This window comes from Felis catus, chromosome B2, assembly GCF_018350175.1.
Source record: "Felis catus isolate Fca126 chromosome B2, F.catus_Fca126_mat1.0, whole genome shotgun sequence".
Taxonomy (NCBI): Eukaryota; Metazoa; Chordata; class Mammalia; order Carnivora; family Felidae; genus Felis; species Felis catus.
Genome location: NC_058372.1, coordinates 22,677,148 through 22,704,435, shown reverse-complemented (window position 1 = coordinate 22,704,435; position 27,288 = coordinate 22,677,148). Strand labels below are relative to the sequence as shown.

General features: G+C 47.1%; 1 protein-coding gene and 1 long non-coding RNA gene across 4 annotated transcripts in view; one reads left to right on the top strand and one right to left on the bottom strand.

The window, feature by feature from the left end:
• FARS2 (phenylalanyl-tRNA synthetase 2, mitochondrial) overlaps nucleotides 1-27,288 on the top strand; it is a 618,373-nt gene that overhangs the window by 571,778 nt on the left and 19,307 nt on the right. Inside the window, exons 10-11 of one of the 3 annotated variants that reach the window (XR_006598610.1) lie at nucleotides 5,829-6,198; nucleotides 8,862-8,972. The exons of 1 other annotated variant lie outside the window; for it this stretch is intronic. Coding sequence is in view for 1 of the 2 variants with exons in the window: in XM_019830299.3 (XP_019685858.1) it covers nucleotides 5,829-5,832 (4 nt within the window). In the remaining variant the exon portion in view is untranslated. Of the gene's footprint in view, nucleotides 1-5,828; nucleotides 7,391-8,861; nucleotides 8,973-27,288 lie in introns of those variants that run through there. One more of the 3 variants, XM_019830299.3, reaches the window with a different exon arrangement.
• On the bottom strand, nucleotides 12,523-14,296 carry LOC109499589. Its single transcript, XR_002156926.3, has 2 exons — nucleotides 14,124-14,296; nucleotides 12,523-12,870 (listed from the first exon to the last, which is right to left on the bottom strand). It is a non-coding gene; the product is annotated as an uncharacterized LOC109499589 (long non-coding RNA).

Below are 27,288 nucleotides of genomic sequence, written 5' to 3'. Positions count from 1 at the left end.
ATAGCTTTATATTTATGTGTTTGTTTGTTTGTTTATATTTTTTAGGGAGAGAGAGAGAGAGAGAGCACAAGTGGGGGAGAAGGGCAAAAGGAGAGAGAGAGAATCTCAAATAGGTTCCATGCTCAGCACAGACACTGACGTGGGGCTTGGTCCCACCACCCTGCATTCATGACCTGAGCTAAAATCAAGAGTTGGACGCTCAAATGACTAAGCCACCCAGGTGCCCCAATAGTTTTATTTTTAATGTTTGGAGAAACCCTTATACTGTTTCCCACAGTGGCCGCACCATTTTGCGTTCCCAACAGCATTGCACGAGGGTTCCCTTTTCTCCACATCCTCACCAACACTGTTGTCTTTTGTTTTTGATAATAGCCATCCTGACCGATATAAGGTAATAAAATCCCTATGCCCACCCTCACCCAGGCCATTTAAATCAGACTTGGTGAGCGTGGGGCTTGAACAACAGAATTAAACAAAACCATCAGGTCGTCACAGTATGTAGCTGGGGTTGAGAGTCACTAATTCAGATGCTGACACCAGACTCCTGGGTTTGTGTGATTTTCAGTCAGCCTCTCCACCTATGCACATGTGGGCTTTGAGCACACAAGGGAAATGGTTTTAAAAACACCCAGCTGTTTGTTATGTTTTGTGAAATATTTCTACTTTGGGTCTCCATTTGACCCCAAATCAGTTTCATTTTTTTTAATTATTTTTTTTAAACGTTTATTTATTTTTGAGACAGAGAGAGACAGAGCATGAACGGGGGAGGGTCAGAGAGAGGGAGACACAGAATCCGAAACAGGCTCCAGGCTCCGAGCTGTCAACACAGAGCCTGACACGGGGCTTGAACTCACTGACCACGAGATCGTGACCTGAGCCGAAGTCGGCCGCTCAACTGACTGAGCCACCCAGGCGCCCCAAATCAGTTTCATTTTTTATAAAATCTCTCATGTGAGGTTAAAATCTGTCCCCTTTCACTTCCTTAGATTGACACCAGGTCCAGAAAGTCTCACTTTATCAAATTCCAGCATTCCTGGGGACATTGGACTCTGCTAACCATTTCCAACTTCTGGGAACAACCATTCCTAGTGTGACAAACACACTTGCTCAGTTGGGCAGGAGATGTGGGCCAACTGCTTCCTCTTTACAGCCACCTTATGCCTGGCCAGCTTCTTGTGGCTAACAGGGATGGGGGCACCGATCACTGTCTGCCTGGGGCAGTGTGGGACCATGAGATGTCCCAGGTGGAAGGGTCGTTAGAGGGTCTCCAGGCCAGTAATTTACACCATCATGTTTAAGCAGGAGAACTTCCTTCCGATACATACATATAGAACAGACAGAAGCTGAGGCACCCTCCTTGGATAGTGGGCTGGAAAGTCCACCCACCCATGAAGCGCCCGTCCTCCACAACCTGGAGAGATTTATAATGTTCCAGAGGCCACACCCTGAGTCCTTATTTTCCACAGAAAAGTGAGGGTGGGGATGGGTGGGTGGCAAGTCAAGAGGAGAGGGGGTGTTGCTGCTGTAGAAACCCCCCATTTCATAGATTGGTGGGGCCAGCCTTAGTTGGTGATGTGATGGGCATTCTTTAAGCATGTCATAGACACTGGGTGCTGTGCTAATCGCTCTTCAAATAACATTCTGTATTCATGAACACTTTCTCCCCCTCCTCCACAGCCCACCTCTGCCTACCATTGTTTCTCTTTTCCAGTGTTTCCCTCCTTTCCCTCCTGCTTCCGTCACCCTGTCCCCCACTCCCTACCTGGCTCCCTGGGCTTGTTCTGAAGGACAGATGTCTTCCCCTATGATGGCAGAGCTAACCTACAAATATGTCAGATTTCCTCAATGTTAGGAGAAACCTTTTTCCTTGAAAGTCAGACCCTGACCCAGGCTTCCTTCTGCCTTAGTACAGCTTGGCTCCACGAAATCCAGACCTGAGAAGCTGGTCCACTTCTCCTAAGCAAACAAGTGTGGGGTTGGGGCTCCTCCCCTGAATGGGAGCAGAGGACAGAGGGAAAGTCTTCCTACCCTTTTCCATCTTTGTTCTTTTCTCCCCTGACTTCTCTCCCTTCTGTGGCACTGACTCCCCCGGGGCTTCCCTGGAGCTGGAAAGCAGAAACCTGTGGGGAATAAGGTGAAGCTGTCAGGGAAGGCTGTGGGATCAGCACCCAGCTTGGTGTGTGGCTCAGAGTAGATGCCCAGCAAATGCGCTGGCACAGAACACAATGGGATCTGGAAGGCGAGTACTTACACACTTCTCATAGTAGCAATAATGGACTGAAAGAATACTTCTGGTCCACGTTTCCTTTTTCCTTGCCCTTGAGCTTCCCTGAAGTGCATGTGGTGCTGAATCTTTGAAGCTGTAATGAAATGTTTGGCTTTGACCTGGGAAAATGTGATACAGGAGCTCTGTGGAAACTTCCCAGAAGTCATCAATGGAGAGTGCTCCTGGGACCCAAGGTCAGCAAGGCCCAGGCACCAGTAGGAAGGGGAAGGTCACAAAAACAATGCATCACACATTCTGCCCAAGGGGAGCCATGGTGTCCCCAAACCTGAAAATGCTCCTGTGCTTCTTACTACTGCCTGCAAAAAAAGAGACTGGAGATGGCCCCCAAGAGGGCAGGTAGGTGGATCCTGATGAAGGAGATGTGATTGGGGAGACCAGACTCCAAAGGACAATTAAAGGTGTGTGTGTCTGAATATCACTCGGGTTCACTCATAGCAAAGGTGCCTGCCTCAAAAGCTCCAGAACAAGCTGAACTCCTGTAACTCAACAAAAATACAAACACTTATTGAGACACCTGCTGAAAAATGGGCAAAGGACTTGAAGAGACATTTCTCCAATGTCCAAAAAGGACATGAAATGAGGCTTGACATCCCTAATCATTAGGGTAGTGTGAATTAAACCACAGTGAGACCATTTCACACCCATTATGATGGTGAGTAGTAAAACAAAAACAAAAACAAAAACAACAGGAAATAACAAGTATTGTTAAGAATGTGGGGAAATTGGAACTTTGTGCACTGCTGGTGGGAATGTAAAATGGTGCAGCCACTGTGGAAAACAGTATGGCCATTTCTCAAAAAAAACTAAGCATAGAATTACCATGCAGTCCAGCAATTCCACTTCTGGGTATGTATGCCAAAGTCAAAGCAGAGACTCAGACAGATATTAGTATCCTCGCATTCCTAGCAGCATTACACACATTAGCCAAAAGGTATAATCAACGTACGCGTCCGTTGATGGGTGAATGGATGAAACAAAATGTGTATACATACAGTGGAATATTATTCAGCTTTAGAAAGGAAGGAAATTCTGGCACATGCTACAACATGGAGGAAGCTTGAACACATCATGCCCAGTGAAATAGCCAAACCAGTCACAACAGGACAAATACTATGTGATTCCACATACGTGAGGTTCCTAGATCAGCCTACTTCTTAGAGACACACAGTGGAAGGGTGGGTGCCAGGGGCAGAGGGAGGGAAGGGGGAGTTAGTATTTAAAGGGACAGAATTTCAGGTTTGCAAAATGAGAAAGTTCTGGAGATGGTGATGGTTGCAGGACATTGTGAATATAGTTAATATCACAGGACCATACACTTAAAATGATTAAGATGGTACTTTTTATGTTATGTGTGCATCTTACCATAGTTAAGAAAAAAAATAGGCAGAGAAGGTGGTGAGCACTGTGGGCAGGGGAGTTAAATTTGTGTCCCAGAAACTGGAACAGATGAGGCTAGAAAGAGAACTTGCAGAAGAAGACTCCCACAAGCTGGCCTTGCAGAGGCTTGTCCCACTGAGACTAGGTGTGGAGAGGTCCAGGCTTTTTGAGGCTGGTATGAGCCCACCTCGAAGACTGGCCCTGCAGAATCAGAGCAGGCCAGGATTCCAGAAAATGTCCCCAGGGGCAGGAGGTTGAGGGTACACCCTAGGTCCATGGTCTTGTTTTTAATGTTTATTTATTTTTGAGACAGAGTGTGGGTGGGGGAGGTGCAGAGAGAGAGAGGGGGACAGAGGATCCAAAGCAGGCTCTGTGCTGACAGCAGAGAGCCCAACGAGGGCTGTGAGATCACGACCTGAGCCGAAGTCAGATGCTCAACTGAGCCCAGGTCTCTGGTCTTATAAGTCAAAGCATTTAGATAGGAATATTAGATAGTTCCAGGGCATCAGGGGCTTCTGGAATGAGCACCGAGTCTTGGACCAGCTTCCCCCTCAGACTGAAAAGAAGGCTGGAAGTTCTGTCAGAGAGTCCTGAACTCATGGAGGCAGCTTGGGGAATTCAGGGGCAGGGAAGAGTGTCTCTATGGGTAGCCTCTGGCCCACTGTCTACACTGGCATGACTGATGGTTGTGGAAGACATGGTTCTGGAACTCAGTAGCACCCATCAAGCCAGTATCTATGATGTAGGCAGGGTTTGGAGAAGGAGCTAAAAGCAGTAAAAGCAATGCAATCACGGAGGCTGACATTATCCCACATTCATGCTTTTAGCTGGCCTGACTCGCTTGGGCCCCATAGTAGAGACCACTGCAAAGGAGCATCTAGGTGTTCCTATTGGCTGGACGTGTCTGTGCTTAGTCCTGCTTGGCTCTCTGCTTCTGGTTCCTGGTTCCTGCAGAAGTCCCACCATTTCTAACCTTCTTGGCCTTGTCTTCTGTCTTCCTTGAACTCTTTCCTGGGACTCCCTGGCACAATTTGATCTCCCCAGTTTTGATCCTGTCTGGTTCTTCCTGTCCTTGGCGCCTCTTTCACCTGGCTCTGGCCCCTGGGAGTGCACATCTGCCTAGACCCTGTGCCTTGAGAGAGGAGCGTGGAGAAAAGTGGACCATGGGGGGCCACGCATTCAGGCCTGTCTGCAGTGAGCGGCTTCCCAGGCATCTGCCCCCACTTTCCCTGCAGTCTGGGGATGGCTTGGAAAGGGGATGCCACGGTGACCCAGAGTAGGCTGGGCGCAGAGGCATCACAGAGGGCATACACCCTTTTATCAAAACTCGGGAGACTGTACAGTTGGGGCTGGTAGAGAGTGACGCTGGTGCTTATATTCTTATGGGAGGCAGAAGGGAAACAAGCCCAGAGCCCGGGGGAATTTCCCCAAGTCTCCCCCCAGGCCAGTGCTCAGTATCTGCTAGCAGCTGGGCTTCTGAGCCCCCAGCCCCCCTCTCCCAGTGTTGCTGCCTCACCTGGAGGAGCAGCAGACTCCATCCACCCCCACTGCTCTGCCTCTTCCTAGAGCAAGACTCAAAGAGCCCTGAGTAAATGTTCACTAATTGAGCCTTAAAACGCTTTTAGGAGATACAAGAGGGAAGGTGTGTTTGGCTGAGTCCTGGGGGGAAGGTGAGCCTGAGACTAGTTTTCTACACTTTATGCACATGAATCCACCTTGCTGCTCCCCCTTGCTCAGGACTCCTCCCTCTTGCCCTTAGACAGCTCCTTTTATAGCTCAATGTCCTTTCCCTCAAGTTCCAGTGAAGGGCCCTCGCCAGAGCCAGCTCTCGCCACAGAGTCCACACGTGGTTCCAGAAGCAGCTGGCAGCCAGGAGCCAGGCAGCCCTGGCAGCCAGGAGGAACAAGCCCTTCTTTTAAAATAAAAGAAAAGGGGCACTTGGATGGCTCAGTCAGTTAAGCGTCTGACTCTTGGTTTCTGCTCAGGTCATTTATCTCATGGTTTGTGAGTTCAAGCACGAAGCCTGCTTGGGGTTCTTTCTCTCTCTCCCTCTCTGCCCCTCCCCTGCTTGCATTCTTTCTCTCTCAAAATAAGTGAATAAAACATTTTAAAAAATAAAATAAAATAAAATAAAATAAAATAACATGGATATGATTTCATCTAGATAAACACAGGAAATCTGAGAACAAACCAGCACCAGCAACCACCATGTGAGCACATCCCAGGGCAGCACAGGCTCACTTCCTCCCTCTCTGACCCTGTGGGTCAGGCCATGTCTCCACTGAACCATGAGGGACCTGAAGCTGAGCCAGCACCTTGCAAAACCAGGATGGAAAGCCCAGCATCCTTCCAGGCCACCATCCAAGGGGACACAGAGAGGCAGCAGGGCCCTGAGCTGGACAGATGCCTCAGGCGGAGGCCAACCCGACCTCTAGGAAAGGAAGATGAGGCACGGGGGATAGATGTCAGGATCTGAAAACAAAGCCAGTGAAGCCGCCCTTTGAGGTTGGGGAATGAAGAAAGCTTCACACCAGGTAAATGGAAGCTGCAGAAGGAAGAGGGAAAAAAGCTCTGCTTCTCTGACAGGACAACAGGAGTTTGGCGAGGGGTGGATTAGGCCAAGTGTTATCCTCCATGATGAAATGCAGCAGCCGGTGGTAATGAAATATTTATGAATGGGGAGGCGATGCTGCATTCTGCAGTGCAGCACAGGGGAGAGCGAAGTTTCAAGAATACTGTAATAGCAAAACCCTCCATTAATTATCGGAAGCAAGCTGTAACACCAGTTCCTATGGCAACAGGGTCCCCAATGGATTTTGTCCTTTTTTTTTTTTTAAGCTGCTCCCATTTACTGTGGTACATTGCATTTGTTTCCCACCAGAGGCTTGTGCTTGTCCTTTGCAAATGAATTCGTCCTGTCCTCACAGTGGCTGCAGCAGAGACTGGCAGGCCAGGGCTCAGGGAAAGTGAAAGATTATGCAACTTTGCGCTAAGGATGGTGATAGGTATTGTGAGTATCTTCATTTTGAAGGGGATGGAAGGGCAAAAGACACTGAAGGTAACTAGTAAAGAGTGTGGGGTTATTAGGGAGGATGTATCCAGGTCACCCTGTCCTCCCCGCCACCACCGCGCCCCCCCTCAGCCACAGTGTTTGTGATCCAGGACTGCACCAGGGATGTGTCCTTGCAGCCCAGCTGAACTCTCCATCAACATGCCCACTGCAGCCGCAGTGGAATCTAATACCCGCTCATAAAGCTCGGATGTGAGTGCTCCGAGGTAGGATGTATGAGAGACAGGGCTGTGGTTCCCAGGGAAGCCAGAGCAGCTGCCCCCTCTGCCTGTGGCCAGTTCTCCCCATGTTCCACCTTTACCCACCACTTCCCTCCCCTGCCCAAATGAAAGTTTAATTTGGCAACAGTGTGAAAGTGGTTCTTTCAGGGGGAGCCATATTGGGATGGACTGGCCCTGGACTGCTATCCCCTGGAACACCCTGTCCCAGGCCACAGGAGCTACCCCGGGGCATGGTCAGTGGCTTCACACATCCTGCTAATGATAGGGCCCCCAGCTCATTCAGGAGCCTCCTGAGAATGATGTGGGTCCTGCTAAATAAATGGCCTGGGGCAGCGGAGTGGGTGGGGGTCAAGTCTCTGCCTTGACTCGGAGAGAGTGTCGGTCTCATATCATGAAGCTGTTCCAGGTCAAAAATAAATTTCTACTTCTCCAGAATTCTTTTTCTGGTTTTACTCTGCTTTCTAAGTTGCCAAAGGGACGTGCAAGCTTTTGCGAACAAAACTGGGAAGATGCCAGAAGGATTAAACTGAACTTATGAATGTGTGCGTTTCTGTTAATGGAGTTCTACCTGGAGTGACACTGGTGTGGCTTCCCTGTGGAGGCCCACCCAGCTTAGGGGAGGGGATGAGCTCAAGAGCAGAGTGGGTCCTTGGTCCTTGGACTTCTCTCCTGTGCCATCAGTCCCTCCTAACTTAGACCTCATCCTTGGGACTGATATCCAGGTACCCAGGCCACTTCAGTACCTCCCCAGTGCTAGGCCCCATGGTTGTCACCTTATCAACTCTGCACAACAGGGTGGTCTGCCTCATTTCAGCAGTGAGGAAACAGAGGCTTCAAGGAGGAAGGTCAATTCCTAGGCCACATGTCTCCTCAGAGGCAGAGAAGGGCTCCAAACCCACTCCCTCCAAAGCCTGTGCTTCCAAAGCCCTCACTAAACAGCCTCCTGAAGCCCAAGCCCTGCCAGGGCCCCAGCCGGCTCTCTACCAAGGTCTAAAAGCAGTGGCTCCCAGGCCAGAGGGGCCACACCATGGGGGACTTGTCATACGTGCAGGGAGAAAGCATCAGAAATTCTAATTAGGGTTTCTTATTGTCCCCTTGTAATATCAATATTGGTGTCTGCTTTGGGATGCCTTCACTAGCTCAGTGGCACATTAATAGAATTTGCAAATCAATAAACATTCCCATATTGGATGTATGCCCCAAATTATGTTACCAATATTGGAAGCGAACAAAAAGATGGGGTCTAATGCTGGAGATAATGACAAGGTAGCCCACCCCCTGGGTCTCTCAGGGGCCAGAGAGGATGGCTTGCCATAGGCCTCTGCTTTCACCTGCAGTTATGTCTGTCTGTTCCTCAGGATCCTTCTAGACACTGCTCAACACCAATCTTTTCAGTGGCGCTGTGCCTGGCTGTCTAGGAAAGATGACTTCCACCACAACCAGAGTGCAGGATACCCTTGCATCACCAGAGGCTGGATGTATGGCTTCTGGCTGTTTCCCATACCTGCTAGCATTCCAGTCCTCCCGGGGTTTACTGGGGACATAGGGAGGAGGAGATGGGGAAGCATCCAGGAGTGGGGAGCACAGCATTTCGGTCCCCCTGGCCACCCACAAAAGCAGCAGCCCTTTCTGACCCATGCCTTCACTCTGTTGGGAAGCCAGGGCCTCGAAAGCCTTCCCTAACTGATCTGTGGGATTTGGGGGGTGGGCAGGAGTACGTGGGACGAACAGAACTCATCTCCATCTCGTCCTCAGGTGGGAATCGGGGTTGTCTACACATTCCCTAAAAAGCAGAAAGGAACCCTCTCCTTCCTTGTTAACAAGCTTTGGAGTCTAATTAAATGCTCTGGACCTCAGTTTCCTTGTCTGTAACATAAGAAAATAAACAATCAGACTTTCTTCACAGGGTAGTTATGAGAAGTCAAGGAAATTCCAACATCCCCCAAAGCTTCCCTGCAGATCGGCGACAACAGAAGCTTGAAATAATCACAGCGCTTGGCATAGAGTAAGTGCTCATAAATGCTGGTTTTCTTCCACTCTCTGCCACTTGCTAGCTGTGTGTAACTTAACTCTGCAATGCCTCGCTTTCTTCATTTTGAAAATAAAAAACAATGCATGTCCTATTTCATGGCATAACTGAAGAACTCTGTGTGGTATGGATGTGGGAAGGTCCACAGACTTGGAAACAGCAGGTGCGCTCATTCAGTTAAAGGAACAACCACCACTTAAGTGATTGTGTGATAATGGCGGGAGAGAAAGGTAGATATCCAATGACTTGGGCTTCTTATGACTTACTGTCTGCATACACATGTGCAGTGATTCTGGAAAGCCCACTTAGCCTTTTGGAGTCTTAGTCTTCCCATCTACAAAATGGGGATAGTAATAATACATACCTCATTTGATTTTTAGGATGACTATGTGGGACAGTTAATATTTTTTTTTCAATTTTTTAATGTAAATTCTAGTTAGTTAACATACAGTGAAATATTGGTTTCAGGAGTGGAATTCAGTGTATGCAATTCAGCACTTACATACACCCGGCGCTCAGCACAACAAGTGACTTCCCTCGTACTTAACACCCAACTAGCCCATCCCCCGCCCACCTCCCTCCACCAACCTTCAGTTTGTTCTCTATCATTAAAGGACTTTTATGGTTTGTTTCCTTCTCTCCTCTTTTTGTCCCTCTTCCCACATGTTCATCTGTTTTGTTTCTTAAATTCCACGTATGAGTGAAATCATATGGTGTTTGTCTTTCTCTGATTGATTGATTTCGTTTAGCGTAATACATTCTAGCTCCATCCACATCATTGCAAATGACAAAATTTACACTCTTTTTGATGGCTGAGTAATACACCATTGTATATGTATTCCACATCTTCTTTATCCATTCGTCAGTTGATGGACATTTGGGTTCTCTCCATAGTTTGGTTATTGTTGATAATGCTGCTATAAACATTGGGGTGCATCTGCCACTTTTTGTATCCTTTGGGTAAATATCTAGTAGTGCAATTGCTGGGTCATAGGGTAGTTCTATTCTTAACTTTCTGAGGAACCCCCACACGGTTCAGAGTGGCTCTACCAGTTTACATTTCCACCAACAGTGCAAAAGGGCTTCCCTTTCTCTGCGTCCGGTCAACACCTGTTGTTTCTTGTGTTGTTAATTTTAGCCATTCTGATAGGCATGAGGTGGCATCTCATCATGGTTTTGATTGGTATTTGGGACAGTTAATATGAATGCTTAGCACAGAGCTTGGTCTGCAGTCAGTGCTGAGAAAATGTGAGTTGTAGGCAGTAATAGACTACCATCATTATGATGCTGACATTTCTAGGCTTCTATTAAGATTCTCATTTAATTTTCACACTAGCCCTGCAGAATTGACACTCTTGTCCCCAATGCACGGGTGAAGAAATTGAGGCTTGGAGAGGCTGAGACTTGCCCAAGTTTACATGGAATATATCAATGGAACCAGGTCTCTCTGTTGTCCAAGCCTATAATCGTACTCCTACACCGAGAACCTCGCCCCACACTTCCTGAGCCTGGACCGGCTGAGGCTGCTGCTGCTTTGTCATCCTCCTCAAGCACCAGCAGCAGGAGGCTGTGGAAAGCATAAAACTGGGCTCTCCAAATGGTGTGGCTCTATGGCTGCCTTGGGGCACCTGGGATCCCTTAGATCATAGAACTCAATCGCTCTTTCTCTCCACTCTGCTGGTGAGTCTGGCAGGAGCAGACCAGACAGTAGGAAAAGAAGGAACCATCACTTGTCCCAGACACATTACTTCACAAAAGTCAGTCCTCCAAACATCGGACCAGAATTCCACCCCAGGCACTCAAATTTGGAAAACGATAGCCTTCTCAGGGTTTTCTTCAATGTGCTTTGATTTTCTGCTCTGAAGGAAAGACCAGACCTTGGCTAGAGTGACCCCAGACAGACCAGAGCAGCCTCCAACAGCTGCGTGGCCTCCTGTGGCATCAGGGCAGCTGCTGAAATGGGATAACACCTTCCTATGTGTGTGTGGCTTCAGGAGCCGGGCTGGCTGACTTGAGCCACACTCTGGGTTCAGTGGCCCAGCCTTCCCACATGGTCTTGACCCTCAAGACCCCTTCTCTTGCCGTCTCACCCCCCAGCCCTGGGATAGACTGTGCGTGAACAAGGAAATTACAGCATTCACGTCTCTAAGTGCACATGTATATGCAGGCTGATGCAAGAGCTCAGCTGCACCAAAGCCCAAGAAGGGCAACTCAGAGCCATCAAATTACAGGGAAGAAGAGAACGACAGCCTTAAAGCCCATTGCCTAGAGAAGAGAAGAGACCTTAAATCTATGTGACCTTATCATTTGATTCAGCCTCTCTGAGCCTCAGCTTCTCTCCCTAAGGTGGGAATCAGTAAGATGAGACTCATAATTGTATGCAGAGCTGGTGGCTCCTGGTCTGTCTCTCCTTTCACCCCACATTTATTGAGGTATAATTGATAAATAAAAATTGTATATATTCAAGGTATACTGTTTGAAGTTTTCTTTCTTTTTTTAAGTTTATTTTTTAAAGAGAGAACATAAGCAGGGGAAGGGCAGAAAGAGAGAGGAGAGACAGAACCCAAAGTAAGCTCCAGGCTCTGAGCTGCCAGTGCAGACCCTGATGTAGGGCTCGAACTCACGAGCTGTGAGATCATGACCTGAGCCGACTGAGCCACCCAGGTGCCCCCATGTTTGATGTTTTCATATACGCATACATTGTGAAAGGAGCACCTCAATCAAACTAATTAACCTATCACCTTGATTAATTACCATTTTCCTTCTTCCTTTTTTTCTTTTGGTGAGAACACTTAAGATCTACCCTCTTAGCAAATTTCAAGTATAATACATATTCTTAACCAGAGTCACCATGTTGTACTTTATTTTTTAAAAATGTTTATTTATTTATTTTGAGAGAGAGAGAGAGAGAGAGAGAGAGAGAGAGAGAAAGAGAGCTGGAAAGGAGAAAAGAGAGAGAATCCCAAGCAGGCTCCATGCTCAGTACAGAGACTGACATGGGGCTCAATTCCATGAACTATGAGATCATGACCCAAGCTGAAATCAAGAGTTGGATGCTTAACTGAATATGCCACCCAGGCACCCCACCATGTTGTACTTTAAATCCCCAGAACTAGCTCCTCCTGTATAACTGTAATTTTGTATTTGGCTATGACCAATATCTTCCCATGTGCCCCCAACCCCCAGCCCCTCGCAACCACCATTCTACTCTCCACTCCTATGAGTTTGACTATTTTAGATTCCACATACATTAAAGTATCATGCAGTATTTCTCTTTCTGTGTCTGTCTTACTTCACTTAGTACAATGTCCTCCAGGTTCTTCTATGTTTTCGCAAAGGGTAGGATTTCCTTTTTTTTAAAGGTTGAGTTATGTACGTATAGACCACATTTTCTTTACCCATTCATCTCTTGAAGGGCACTTGGGTTGTTCCCATATGTTGGCTGTCGTAAATAATGCTGCAATGAACAGGGAGGTGCAGATATCTCTTTGAGAACTTGATTTTGTTTCCCTTGATACATACCTAGAAGTGGGATTGATGAATCTCATGGTAGCTCTATTTTGAATTTTTTTGAGGGCCTGCCATACTGTTTTCCATGCTCCTCTCTTACTCAGGGAGGAGAGGCTGCAGGTGCTAGCAGCTGTGAAGCCATATGAAGTCTATGGGATCAGTATCCTGCTCCAGAGAGCTCCTCACTGCCGGGACTCGAAGCTTCCTCATTGGAGATGAATTTCCTTGAGTCTTGCAGGCTAGATGGAGAGTGCTGCCATGCAATCATGTATTCAGGCCCCAGAACCAAGAGAATCTGGGCTCAAATCCTCAGAATCCAGCAGTGTGACTTCAGGGGACATGACTGAGCTTCTCTGGGCCTCAGTTCTTCTGTAAACTGTCAATGAAATTGACAGCTGGAATTGAGCCTGCGGAAGTCTGTCACATATAGTCAACTCTTACTTTTAATAATAATAATAATCAGAATCTCTGTGAAAGAGGGGGCAGGTGTGTTTTGTAGGTCTCCCTTAGAGAGAGATTACATTAGATGGCATCTTAGAGTGGGGCCCTGCAGTAATGGAACCAGAGAGGAGAGCCTGTAGTTGGAAGACAAGTAGGGGGTTGGGGGTCAGGGGCATGGGGAGACTGGGAAAATGGGGGACAGGCCAAGACTCCCCTTTTCCAGCCTCTAGCTCTGTCTCAGTCAGGCCCCAGGGCCTTCAGATGGGGAGGAAGGGAGGCAGCCAGGACTTCTCTCCCGGTTTTGCAGTGAAAGACCACAATCAATTTTTCAAATCATCCACTACGTCTGTCAGGCTCAGCCCCACCTGGATCACAGCTTCCCCTGAGACAGGTCTTGAAAGACACGCCTCTTCAGACTTTTGTCTACTGGAAGGCCAGGGAAGACCTGGAAATGCATTCTTTACATCATCCATGTCTCATTAGCAAGGAGAGACCTCAGAGGGCAGGCTGCCCCCTCTCCAGGCCCCTGTGTGCCTGCCAGTCCCCCTGCACCAAGAATGGAGTGTTCACAAAGCTGCTAACATGATTAGCCACCTGCTCTGTGCTCCTAAGATGACACCCACCTTGGGGGGAAGCCCCTCCAGGATGATTTCTTTAGGGTAAGTCACCTGTCAGGCATTTGCTGTCTAGAGGTTGCTTATTAGCCAAATGGAATCATTTATGTACTCAGGATATAATTTTAGGACAGGACTGGGAAATGATCTGCTGGTTGTGAGCTGTTGGCAGAGGGGAAGGGGGGTTAGCACATGGAGGTGGAAGGGGCCAGGGAGAGGAAAGGAAGAGAATCACCTGAGGTTTTGGCTGTGCAGCATTTAATGGGAAAATGAGATATTTCCCAAGCAATTGCTTTTAAGTGACTATTGAAATTAATGCCTTCTTCCAGTATCTCACATCTTTGTTAGAACATTTGCCTCTCAGAGGGAGCCAAAAAAAAAAAAAAAAAAGAGATAAACTTAAAGACCTGGAATGAGCACAGCTGATCTGCTGAAACAGCTGAGGACAGTGGGCTGCAGGATGCTTGGTGGTCAAATGGGCTCTCAGGTCACACCCAGAGGCCTCATCGTGCCCACTGTTTGGGAGGGACTCCCCACTAGGGCCCAACTTTCCCTGCCATCCCCAAGCACTTACAGAGAGCTGAGGGACAGGGCAGCTCAGGACGCACAGACGGGCCTGAGCTGCTGTTTTGCTCAGACCTGCCAGATCCCTGGGCTTCCGAGCCCGGCAGCAGTGAGGTTCTAGGCCCAAATGTTGTTTCAGTCATAGCCCTGTTTCCCCATGCACAGTGTTGGCTCATGGGGATGTCAGAGGCCCCCTGTGAGGTCATAATAACAGCTTGGAATTTTGAGCTCTTCCTGACTGTGAGGCCCAACCTGGGGGGGGGGGGTGCTGTGGAGAGGGACAAGAGTTGGGGAGGGTCCTGGGGGGAGCACTGTGAGCCTGTTTGAAGGTTGTGACTGGATTCCTCTGAGACAAGGCACATGCTTTGCTTCACTTGAAGCCTGAAAATATTTGTGTTTCCTTCCTAAAAACTGGAGTTGGACCCCTAAGTAGCCCTAACATTGTGGAAGGCAGGGCCAACCACCCTCTCTTCATCCAGCCTTGAATATTATCCCAAGAGGAAAACCCTCTCAAGGGTTGCTGCCCACTTGCCTTCCTCCCCTCTGAGGCCAGGACATGTGCTGGCCAGGAATAAGTTCTCTGGACTGGGTTTAATAAGGATGAGCATCAAACACCTGTGAACGTGAACTCCATCCCCACCCAGACGCTGCTCCTTCAGGAGTTGTGTTCTCTGATGGCATCTACTCAACTGTCCTTGCAACCTGAGAGTGAAGTCAGCACAGCAGACACAGATGGCAGATGAGGGGAACTGGCTGTGCTTCTGGCCCCACTGGAGCCACGAGGGAAGGTCAGGCTTTGCCCCCTGCAGAAGTGACTTTTGGGCTCATTGTCCCTGCAGATTGGTGGTAACTCACTGGGCTGTGAGCCCCCCAGGATGAGCTGGGTCCCTGGTCTCACCTGCTCTGCTATGGCCCTCTCTGGGGCCTCTTCCTAACCCCAGGCCTACTGGGTGGAGTTGACAGACACATTTTGGCCTGAGCAGAGGAACAGCCACTGGACAACTGCAGCTACGTGGAAGATAGGAGCAAAGTGTGACCTTGGAATCCCACCAACTCGGGATAGTGTGCGAGGGGGCTGGGTCAGGCATTGCTCAGGAGGGTCTTCTTGTGCCCAGAAGGTCCTGGACTACAAGACCCCTGAGTTCCCGCTCCAAGATCTGTGAATGGGCAAAGTAAGGACAACCTAGATCGAACCTTGAATCAGGAGAAGGGACAGCATCTCCGGGCACAGAGATGGAGGTGGGAGTGAGGGGAGAATAAGCTGTGTGACCCCCAGGGATGCCACTCAACATCTCTGGGCCTTAACTTCTTCATCTATAAAATTAATCATGAAGGCAAACCTTGAGGAATGTCAGACACACAGATTTTATTCTGGGATTCTTGCATGCAGTCAGGACTGTGTGAGCAATGAGAACCCACTCTGCATTTTCCAAACCTCCCAAGGAGTGGCAGATAGCTCATCAGAAACAGAGATACTGAGGAGGTAGCATTGGGAGGTGTCCACAGACCCTGAAACCTCTGCTTCTAGATGAGTCACTTCTTGGAGTTCCATTTATGCATCTATCATTTTGATGCTAGAATATGCCCTACCTGTTTCATAAATAATGAGGACATGTGAACATGTTACATTTATTGGGATAACACTGGGCTGAGCACTTCCCATGCATCATCTCACTCAGTCCTTCAAACAAACCATGTGGTTGACTTTATCAACCCCATAATACAGATGGGGACACTGAGGATTGGAGGGCAGGCTGTGAAGATGGGGCAAAGCTGGAGCTCAGGTCTGTGCTGTCTGAATTCAGAGCACAAACATTTTTTAAGACAAGAACATTTTTTTAAAAAGTAATAGCACCATCCTCATGGGAGGCATGGTTGCTCTTGCTTAAAAAGACCCAGAGCTTCAGATGTGGAAACAGAGGCCCACGGAGGCATGGAGACTGGCCCGGACTTGGCACATCGATGTAGATTTGGGAAGTTATCCAAGGATAGGCAAACTGTGAAAATCACCAGCCACCACGGCCATCCTTCTGCATTGGCCCAATTCTCTAGCCAGTTACCTCATAGGCAGGTCCTTCAGAAAGTGGGACACAGGCCTGGAAAGTCTAGATGGGGTGGAGAGGGAGAGGGGGAAAACTGGCCCAAGGCAGGGAACAGGAAGTTGGGGATGGGAAAAGAGGAGAGAATTGCAGAGGCTGCCGGCTGGGGACATCCAGCCATTGTGCGACCCTCCTCTGATCATCTCTGAATATACTGGAGGTGACCAACCTGACGCCTGCCTTCACTGCCTCAGATGTCCTCCATGCCAACCCTCCTGGAGGGTGATGCATTTTCGGTTTCAACTGATGCAGTGAACAGAGCACAGGAATTACCTGACAGTCACTGGTCTGGGTGTCAATATTGCCAGGGGAAGCAGGCATTTGCTGCCCCTCCTGGGACATTCGGATGCTTGAGGGCAGCTGACACTGACTTGGTGCACACATGTGTTCCCCTCACTCTTCCCTGCTGTGGCCCAAACAATGCTCACCTTCTGCCTACTTTTCTGTGAGCCGCCTGGGCCCTGGAGTGTGCTCTCCTTTAGCACTGTCATCCCTGGTGGGTCCCCTCACAAATCTCTCTGGCCTCCCCAAAGGAAAGTGATCATCTCTAGGCTCTCCTGAATCTGTAGCCCAAAATTGTGCAGGGCTTAGAGGAGTCCCTTAAGTAAAGAAAGAAAAACAGCCTAGAATGCTGTGGGGGAGGGGGAGGTGATCACCAAATCAGAAGGCCTGGATTATTTTCATACAACTTCTACCTGCACGGCTGTGTGACCTTGCGCAAGTCAGTTAACTTCTCTGGGCTTGTTTTCTCACTGGTAAAAGGAGCACCGGACGGCCTCTAAAGTCCTGGCCACATTGCAACTCCATCACTCTTGCTGGGATCATGCAGCGATTTCTCTGCCAAGGGTGAGGGAGGCATAAAGTGCAGAAAATGGTCATTGGAGGTTGGCCAAAGATTGGAGTTTGGGGACCCTGAGCACAGAGATAATGGGTGTGCATGCTCTCCATCAAGATGTGCTGGTTTAGACCCTGCCCTTGAGGCTGCCTTTACTGATTTCCATGGCAGCACCAGAGCACTGAGGAGTGGTCAATTTGCTATCCCTGGGTCTGCGCCGAGCAAGCCTGGGGAAAATTCCACTGAGGAAAAAAAGGCTGCTGGGCTGAGCTCAAGACCAGAGGCTGATTTCCCTGAGCTGAGTTGTAATCGCCATGCCGGGTAGCGCTGTGCCTTCCCCAGCAGATTACAGAGCGGCTTTCTGTCTGCAGTGGTAAGCCAGTGTGATCAATACAGATGGAGAGTTCCACACAGCCGGGCTGGGAGGTGAAGCGTGCAGTCAGGCTGCCTGGGGAAAATTTGGGCGCCTGGCCATTGTCTATAAATGGGCAGCTCTGACAGCATCTGCAGGGCCCGTGCACCCGGAGCAGACTCGCCCAGGTACTGATCAGGCAGGAGCAGCTTCCATGTCTGCCACAGAGAAGCCAGCAAAATTCTGGGGTCTTCCTTCCTCTCCTGCAGAGAAGGAATAGGCAGGCTCAGAGTGGGGTGACCCTGTCTTGGGCCCCATTGGGACCTGCGAAGAACCAGAGCCTCTAGTAGGGGAGTTCTGATTGATTGTCTCCAGGCCCTGGGGCAGAATGAAGAGACATCAAAACTCACGGCCGGTCAGGGATGGCCAGCCAGCCCAGGTTGTTACTTGCAGAAAGAAGGTGGCTGCTTTTGGAAACTAAAATTGCAGAGTGAGGCTTCTCTAGAAAACACCAGGCAGTATGGTGTGGTCATGGAGCCAACTGAATCCTGTGACCAGCTTGTCACTTCTGAGGGATGTTGCCTTTTGAGTGATGCTTCCCAGTTTTCTCCTCCATAAAATGGGCATAGGTTTGAGAATGTGAAGGTAAACTGAGGTAACTACAGGTACATAATAAATTCTTGCTTCATAAAAGAAAGGCATCCTATCTCAGAGCTTGTTCTGTGACAGAGTTAGAGAAGTAAGGAATCCTCTCCAGCCTGAAACTATGTCCTCTGAAGAATCCTCAGGGCAGCTGGGCATTGAGGAAGAGATGGGGTGGGGAGACAAAAGAGAATGAAAAATGGTCTCTGTCCTCTGGGCCTCAATTGAAGTGCAGGAACATAGGCTATTTAGAGAATACCAAAAACACATGATCCAATGCCATGCATGTAGAAGTTAGTCCCTAAATCCTAACTCAGTTCCCTAGCCTTCCAGAATTAGTAAGCTAGTAAAGACACTAGGGAGGGAAAATACTTAATCCAATTGAACATCGGTGGTATGTTTCATTCTGGATAGCACATATAATTCTAGAAAGTTCTATTGTGGCATGAAAAGTTTATAAATTTCATCATACTTAAAAAACCTTTTTTTAATTGAAGTTTAATACACACACTGGAAAGTGCACATGTCACAACCTGGACACATCTATGTAACCAGGATCCAGATCAAGAAATAAAACATTATAAAAACTCTAGAGGGCCCTCCCCATGCTTCCCTCCAATCTCTTACCCCCTTAGGATAATCACTATTCTGATATCCAAGAACATAGCTTAATTTTACCAGGTTTTACTTTATTTAAAGTGATACACTCTTGTGTCTATCTTTTGCTTAACATTGTGTTCATCAATTTCATCCACATTGTTGCATGTAGTGTCTATCTGTTTTCATCACTGAAGAACTATCACTGAAGAACTATATCACAGTTTATTTATATCTATTCTACCATTGATTAACATTTGCATAATTACCAGACATATTCTACAACAAATGATGCTGATCAGCACATTCTACTACCTGTGTGTTGGTGGATATATATGTGTATTTCCATTGGGTACATACCTGAGAGTGGAATCTGTGAGTCAGGGCTTATGTGTATATTCAGTTTTATAAATATTGTCAAACATGTTGTACCAATTTCACTAGCAGTGTATATGAATCTAGTTCCTCCACACCCTTGCTAACACTTATTATTTTCTATGTTTTTCATTTACCAGAATGTTTGGCCGTTCTGGTGGGTGTCTATTGGTATTAATTTGATTTTAATTTGCATGTGCATGATTAATGCAATTGAGCATAGTTTTCTATGTTAACAGCCATTTGGATAAACTTTGAAAGGAAAGGCTTGTTCAAGCATTTTGTTCATTTTTTTATTTGGTTAACTTATTCTTATTGATTTGTAGGAGTCTAAGGACAAGTCCTTTGAAGATGGGAAAATCCTTTTGTGGTGTGAATAGTGTTTGAATCTACATTTAGAAATCCAAATATTGGACTTACTTAAAAGTAAGTCACACAAGGGGACAGCTGCCTGGCTCAGTCAGTAGAACATGTGACTCTTTGTTTTTTTCCTGTTTATTTATTTATCTATTTTTGAGAGAAAAGAATGTGTGAGCAGGGGAGGGGCAGAGAGAGGGAAACAGAGAATCCCAGGCAGGCTCCACACTGAGCCCAATGTGAGGCTCAAATTCATGAACCATGAGACTGCGACCTGAGCCGAAATCGAACACTTAACTGACTGAGCCACCCAGCTGTCCCAAGCGTGTGACTCTTGATCTTGTGGTAGTGAATTCAAGCCCCACATTGGATATAGAGATTATTTAAAAATAAAATCTTAAAAAAGAAAAGAAAAAGAAAAAGTAAGACAACATAACAAATTTCAACGGGGAGGTAAATCTGAGCATGGGGAAATTCAGTCTCAAACTTTCCCAGCTACAAAGCACCTCTTGAAAAATAAGAAGACTGTTGCTTTTTTTTTCCAGCCAATTTCACACTTGTTGACCAAGTGGGGATGGCAGGTCATTCCACAGGGGGAGGGGAATGAGGACAGTGAATGAAGTGGCTGTTGGGGACAATGGGGAAGGACAAATGGGGCACCAAGGAGGACCTGTAGTCCTACAATTGGACTTGCTATGTAACTGGGCACATTGCCAGGCTCAGCAAGGACTTGTGTGATGAAACTCCATCTGACAGGGGCTTGTTGAGAAATGGAAAAAGAGTCATGGAGGCCTTATGAGTTAGATGGACAGGTATCTGGAGAATCAGTGTCAGGCTCAGCTAAGAAAAATGCTTGTGCTTCATTTGGGGACAATCCCAAAAGCCAAAACATAGAACAAATGCACCTCAGGCAGCTCCTACCCTCCAGATTAGTGCAGATTGTCACTGGGTATGCTTTAAGACTCTGTTACTGTATTCCCAGGTGTGTGAGGCACATGGACCCACACTTGTCCTAAGTCCACATTTCAGAGACCAGCCCAGCTGCCAGCTGTGTTCCACCAGCCACTCTGACATAGACAGCACATTCTGCAGGCCTTCAATACTACTATTAAAGGACTTTGCCTTTTAATTTTCATTTTACACAGTTCTATATATACTTGTCCTTTCTTAAATTAAAATGAGACCCAGGAAAAATTTTCCTGGCTTTCATTCATTCAATAAACTTATACTGAGCACCTATTGTATGCCAACCATCTTGCTAGAAGATAAAGAAATAACACAAGGTCTTGCCCTCAAGAACCTCACAGTGTTGTGGAGGAAATAAAATATTAAATGATTAACGTCAAATAACGTAGTAGTTGTGAGACAGAGGTTTGCAAAGTGTTAATGGGACAGGGGGCTTAGCCAGTGGTTGAGGAAGGGAACAAGCAGGGGTGAGAAATCTCAGAAAAGGCTTCCTGAAAGAGTTAGAACCTTCAAGTCTATTTCTTCCTGAATTCTGCAAAGGTGATATGTTAGAGAGAAGTTAGGAAAACCCCACCATACATCAGAGCAGAAGGAAAAGATTTCCAATTTTCTAACCTGTTTAAATACCCCATACTGTTATACCTAAGGTCCTCATGACTTATTTTAATGAACATATTTTTTTTCCCATTTTGAACATGAACTCAATGAAAGTTAATTAAAATGATGTAAAATGTGACCTTATGTGAATTAATGTTAGAAAAAATGAGCTTCTTTTCCTTCCTATTACTCACCTATGGAAACCCAAGAAAACAGTCACCATCTTTTGCAAAGAATTGCCAGGACTCGTGGTGTTCAACATCTTTCTCCTGCTTGCAGCAATGAGAATGGGCAGCTGGGAAACTGGGTGGAAACTTGAGGATTTGTTGTGCAGTAATTCAGGGTATGCTCCCTCTGAAGGGCAGTGGGGCTAAGATGAGCAGAGTCATGAGTAAGTGAAATGTGGAAGGATTTATTCTAAGTCAGAGCACAGGGCATGGGTGGAAGCTAAGATCCTATCAAGAAAGCCAACTGAGCCACTAAGCATTGTGGGAGCCACTAAGCTCTTCTTGTGCTCTCCCTCCTAGAGCATACGGCAACATTATCAGTTGAATCCATTGGGATGCTTTCGGTTGCAAGTAATAGAAACCCTAATTCATCATGATGTGAACAATTAAGCAGTTTATTATCTCACATAATAAGTCCAGAGGGGCAGAAATTCCAGTTTTGGTTAATTCACAAGTTCACCAATGTCTTAAAGACTCAGGTTATTTCTGTCTTACTACTCTGCCATCCTGAATCTTTGGCTTATCCTCATAGACTATTCTCCTAATGGACCCATGATGACTGTTTTGGTTTCAGGAACAATATACACACCCAAGCCCCAAGACAGAAAAGCAAACATTTTCATCTTTTTTTTTTTTTTTTTTTAAAGGAAGGCCTTCCCAGAAACCTCATCAGCAGACTTTCTGCTTAGGTCCATTGACCAGAACTACATCCCATGCCCATGCCTAAGCCAATAATCTGACAGGGAAATCACTCCATCATACATATTTAGCTTAGGCCATGAACTCTCACTCCTGGCTAGAGGAATGGCTTAGACTTCCCCAAAGGATATGGTAGCTTGGAAAATCAGATTTATTAAGAAGGAAATGGGTAAGTGGCAGAACAGAAAGCAAGCAAGATGTCTACATGATACAAGAGGTTCTCTGCTTCTGCTTGGAGTTGAGGGGCACAGCCTTGAGAATTTAAGGTTGGACACTTAAATCACCTCATTTCTTCTCTTCAGTAGCAAGTAGTCATTAGAATCACACAAGACAAATGAGCATACTGTAGTGAAGAAACAACTTCATTACAGTGAGGATATTAAGGGGAGACCATATGTGAGCAGGTGGGGAAGCCCTTAGCAAAATTGCAGAGTGCCTAAAGCTTGGCTTCTGATGTGGAGAGCCTTTATTTTCTGTGTCCTACCTCCCCATTCCATATCCCACCCAAGAGACCCCAGGTTTCTATATTCTCTTCTCTGTCCCATCAAAGCTGACATGTGGGAAAGCATCAAACATAGTCACACTAGGCTTTACATGACAGTGAACACAGGCTGGGATTAAAGATAAACTTTGAGTTCCACCTCTGCCATTGCTAGCCTTTTAACCATTTTGATCCTCAATTTCCTCACCTACAAAAGGAAAATCATGATACTACATGACAGGTTGTTGTTTCTGTGGTTATTGCCTTTAAATGTAACAGAGCAAGCTAACGGCTCACAGCTTGAAGATCTTCATGGCTTAGCAAAAGTTTATTTCCCACTAACACAGGGTCCAGTGTGGATAATTGTGGTCAGGTGGCTCTCCTGTGACCCAGGGACTCAAGAATGCTGCCCTTCCATTTTGTGGAATCACTATCTCCAGCATGTGGACTTTAAGGTTTCTGAAGGAAATTCACACCTGCTTTTACTGCCTTGACCTGGAAGCAATGACATTATTGAGAATAGATCCAAGGGTACTAGACCCAATCTACCTAGACCCAAGGGTGCTTGAATAGAAAGATTTGCTATATTCCAGGAAGAAAAAATAGGTGTGGTGAGCGTAGTCTCAGCCACATTATTGTTGTATTTGTTGCTATGATCATTATGAATACAGTACATTGAAAAGCCAGTCATTTTCCAGATGCAACTATGACCCCTAACATTCACTGATGCTCGCTGCCATCATCCCAGGAAGCCATATCTGAACAGCGAGGAAACTTAAGCCTGGTTTGAAATGTTGAAGGAACAGACATCTGTTACTGATGAGAGCCGTGGAGTCTGGGGACTTCTGTCTTCTCCACAATAGGCAGCATGGTCTTGGACACAGTGGGGCTGACTCCATAACCTTGGAACTTCTTCCTGGCAATTGTGGTGTCCATTCCGCTCTGTATCCTCAGGTTCCCTTCCTATTTCCATGCCCCTCAGTTCCCAGTTTGCTTTTTCTCCCAATATCTAGACTCCATTCTTTGTCAGAGGGCTACTTCTGGAAGGTGCTTTGCCTGAGTACATGGAGTCTGGGAATTGCCAGCCAATGTCCATCCCTCTGACAAGTGAGTAGAGGGGCTCATGGTCCACAGACCTCCTGTGTGGGATGAGGCAGTCACCTTTCAAGCATGGGGCTTTGTTGGCTTTGCATTTTGCTTGGCTTCCTTCTCCCTATCCTGCTTCCTTATTCCCCTCCATGGAACACTGCCCAGTAAACCACTTTATTTCAGAATTTCAAAAATCCCAGGCCCCATTGAACCAAATAGCAGAGAGCATATTTGGATACATTATCATTTGCCTCCTGCCTCAGTTTTTACATTCACAATCCCAAATATCACATAAGCAGACTTTAGTAGAATATAGAATCCCTGAATGATGTAGGGACTCAAAGATGTTCTATATTGCAGTTCATCAGTCCACATTTAGGGCTTCCAAGTGTCCTGAGAGATGAGTCTCAGCCCACTGCCAGCCAGGTCATGTGAAAACAGAATTTGAATCAGCAGAGAGGGTCTCTATCGATTGACTTAGACTTGCTTTCTCAATAAGGTATTAATTATATTGTGAACTTGTAGACTCTGGATCTCAGGGTATGAACTTCCCAAGATTTGTGCTTAGGGTTATACAGTTTGCCATAAGTGAGATGATTTCAGCTCCATATTGACCATTTTTAAAGCCACTCCTTTCTCTTTTATCCCAATGAATGATGTTCTTGGCTTTGATTAGGCCTTCCTTTGCCTCTGAACTTACGATTTCCCCACAATTTGGAGATATGTTTAGTAATGACCTCAGACCAGGTAAGTACAAGGAACAGTAAGATATACACAAGGCCACACATCAAGCCACTTGAGGGGCTTCTGTGACTTCAATCACTGTGCTGATCTTTGTAATGTGCCACCCTTCAATAAGGACTTGCTATTCTGGCAATGGGGAGTGCTACCCAAATCTATGACTGAAGAATGAAAGTGCATAACAGTCTGGTCATTCCATCCCCCATGGGGTTGACCAAGGCTGTCATCGGGTTTGGTTCTACTTCTTTCTCTGCTTGATCCTTCTTCCCCCCGCCCTCCACTCCTTCATTGTTGACTCCTTAACATTCTGCAAGAAAAACTCCATCTCAGGGCCTGCTTTCAAGGGCACCCAATCTGCAACAGTCACATTTCTCTCCCCTCACAGCCATGACCCTCCCTGAGGCACCAGGGATGACAAACATAATGGCCACATTCAGTGATGGACTCAGCTCTCACCTCTTCTTTTCAAGCCCTCTAGGTCAAGAGCAAGGAGAAGAGAAAACCTCAAAAGGTGCAGTTTGGGGATTGTACAAGGGGTTGTACAACTCAGTTTGATGCACACAGAGGGTAAAGGGGCTTCCCTGGTCTATGCAGGGAGCAGTTCTGTGTTTGTTCTAGAAATCATCCCTGAGTGCCCTCTCTCCTTCATCCTCACATTCAAACCCTTAGCAAGTTAGAAAGTCTTGCAGAATCCTCATTAAAATATATTTTGAATACATCTACTCTTCTCTTTCTGCTCTGCCCCCATCCTAGCCAAAGCCACTGTCATCCCTTACTGGATTCTATCTGTCTTGCCTCCTTGTATTCATTCTCCACACTACAGTCAGAATAATTTTTGCATAATTATATTTTTCATTTCTAAGATCTCTCATTAGTTCTCTTCATAATTGCCAGGCTCTTGAGTCATACCCATCTTTTCTCTTGATATATGTGATATATACATCTTCCCTTATCTCTCTGAAGATATTAAATACATGATCTAAAACTTTCTGTTCTGATACGCTAGTAACTCAGTTTCCCCAGTTGCAAGCTCTTTGTTTTGTTGAATTTGTTGATGCTTTTTTTTATGAGGCTGGTCACCTTCAAATGCTTAATGTGTATCGATTGTGTGAAAATCTCTGTATTTGTACATTTTATTAACCTATGACTTGATGTTTGGCAGGCCACTGGGGGCACAGGTGGGAGCTGTTGCCTTGGCTTGCGCTGTGGAGAAGGTCAGCACCTCCCACCAGGCAGGGGCGTCTCACTGTCCCATCTGCATGTGGGGGTTGCTCATTATTTCTGGGTGTTGTCAGTCACTGAAGGCTCTGCCTGGCCCTGTCCTCAGCTTTCACACTGACCAGGTCCTCGTTAGAGGCAGGAGCATCCCTTCCCAGGAAATCCATCCTGACAAATCAACCTAAACACATCCCCACTTTCTTTTCCTTCATTGCATTGATCATAAGTGTCCATAAAATATTTGTTTATGTGTGGTCTCACTCACTAAACCACACGCTCTGAAGGCAGGAAGAAGGTCTATTTGGACCATCAGTGTGTAGCAAGTTCTCAACACTGCACCCAATAGACATTTATTTCAAGAAATAATTATTGAATACTTGTTGTTTACACTTTCATGTTAGATTGCATTTACAGACAGGACTCTTAGGTAAACATGGTTTGGAAACACCTGCAAGAAAGGGTACCATATCAAATGAGGAGCAAAGGCTGATCCTTCTCTTTCTATTTAGATTCTGCAGGGTGGAGGACTGAGTGAGAGTTCCGCTGTATGGGCCCTGCACAGGCCTTGTGTCCAGGGGAAACTGTGGCTCTACCACTGTCCTGGGTTGACTCTGGAGCCTGATTTCACCTTCCCAAGAGCCAGGAGCTCATTTTCCCTCTGAACTCACAGTCTGCTGCCAGCAGAGAGAGGCTGAGCCTGCAGGAGCTGCTGCAGGACCATTATGGGAACTGGAGGAGACTATTACATGAGCTGCAGTGTCCTGGGGGGCTCAGCAGGTAGAAAGCAGAGAGATGGTGCTGGGGGGGGGGGGCGGAGGGCTGTGTGCTGCACCGTTCTGAGTCAGCCCAGGGTGCTAGCAGCCTTACCCCACCCTCATGAGGATCACTGTGCCACCTGCACCTGTCTACCCATTCCTGTTTACAGTGGTAACACCTGCAGTTGGTAAGGAACCTTCCAGAAAGGAAGATGTTATTACACTTGAGAAGGAGGGGGCTTTAAGGATCATAGCTACTCTCCCCACTTCCTTTTATAGAAAAGTGAACTAGCCCAGATCAGAGATGCCTGGCCCAAGGTCACACAGGCAGGAAGAAGGTGAGCTGGAGCCAGAATGCAAAGCTCCTAATCCCCGGGGCACCAGCACTACGTCAAGCAGCCATCTTTTTCCTCCCGCTCTTCAACTTTTACCTTGCCTCTGCTCCATCTTGTCCTCAACCTCTTCTTACCACTTCAGCCCCGAGCCTCAGTGCACCAGCAACTCCCATGCCTCTGCCCCACCGCCATACAACGTGCTTAACCCCGCTTGGGATGAAGAGGCTTGCTCGCCTCTGACCACGTGGCTATCACCTGACAGAAGTTCCCTCTCTGGTATCAGACACAATCTGGGAGCTGCAGTAGGAAAACCAGGCATGGGCTTGGCCAGAGCACACACCAGCCCAGGCTCACTGACCCTCTGCACAGGCACTAGGCCTGCTTTTAACTTGGAGTGCACTGGCAAGCTTAGCCCTTGTTCCATAAGTCTGGTTCTCAGACCTGGTTTCCTGGGATGCGAACACTTTGAAGGACACTGAACTGCGTAGAGGTTTCATTTGACCACCTCAAGCACTGACTTCTGTCTTTAGCCTCTTATATCCCCTTTCTCCCTGGTGCCCCGTCCCACTGTCCCCTCCAAAATAGAGCGATCACTCCCTTCCTCAGAGCCATGACCATATGTAGTATGACTTCCAGTCTTGCACCCAGCACACGGTATTGCAGTGACTTGCTTGAGTAAGTAAGGCTCTCCCAGCACCAGACTTCTCACCTCCACCTCCCACCCCAACTTGGGGCCATGAGTGACCCTGGGCTGCTGCTCATGACTATTAAGCCACAAGGCTCCAACTAAGCAGAGCCTGGCAAGGGCAG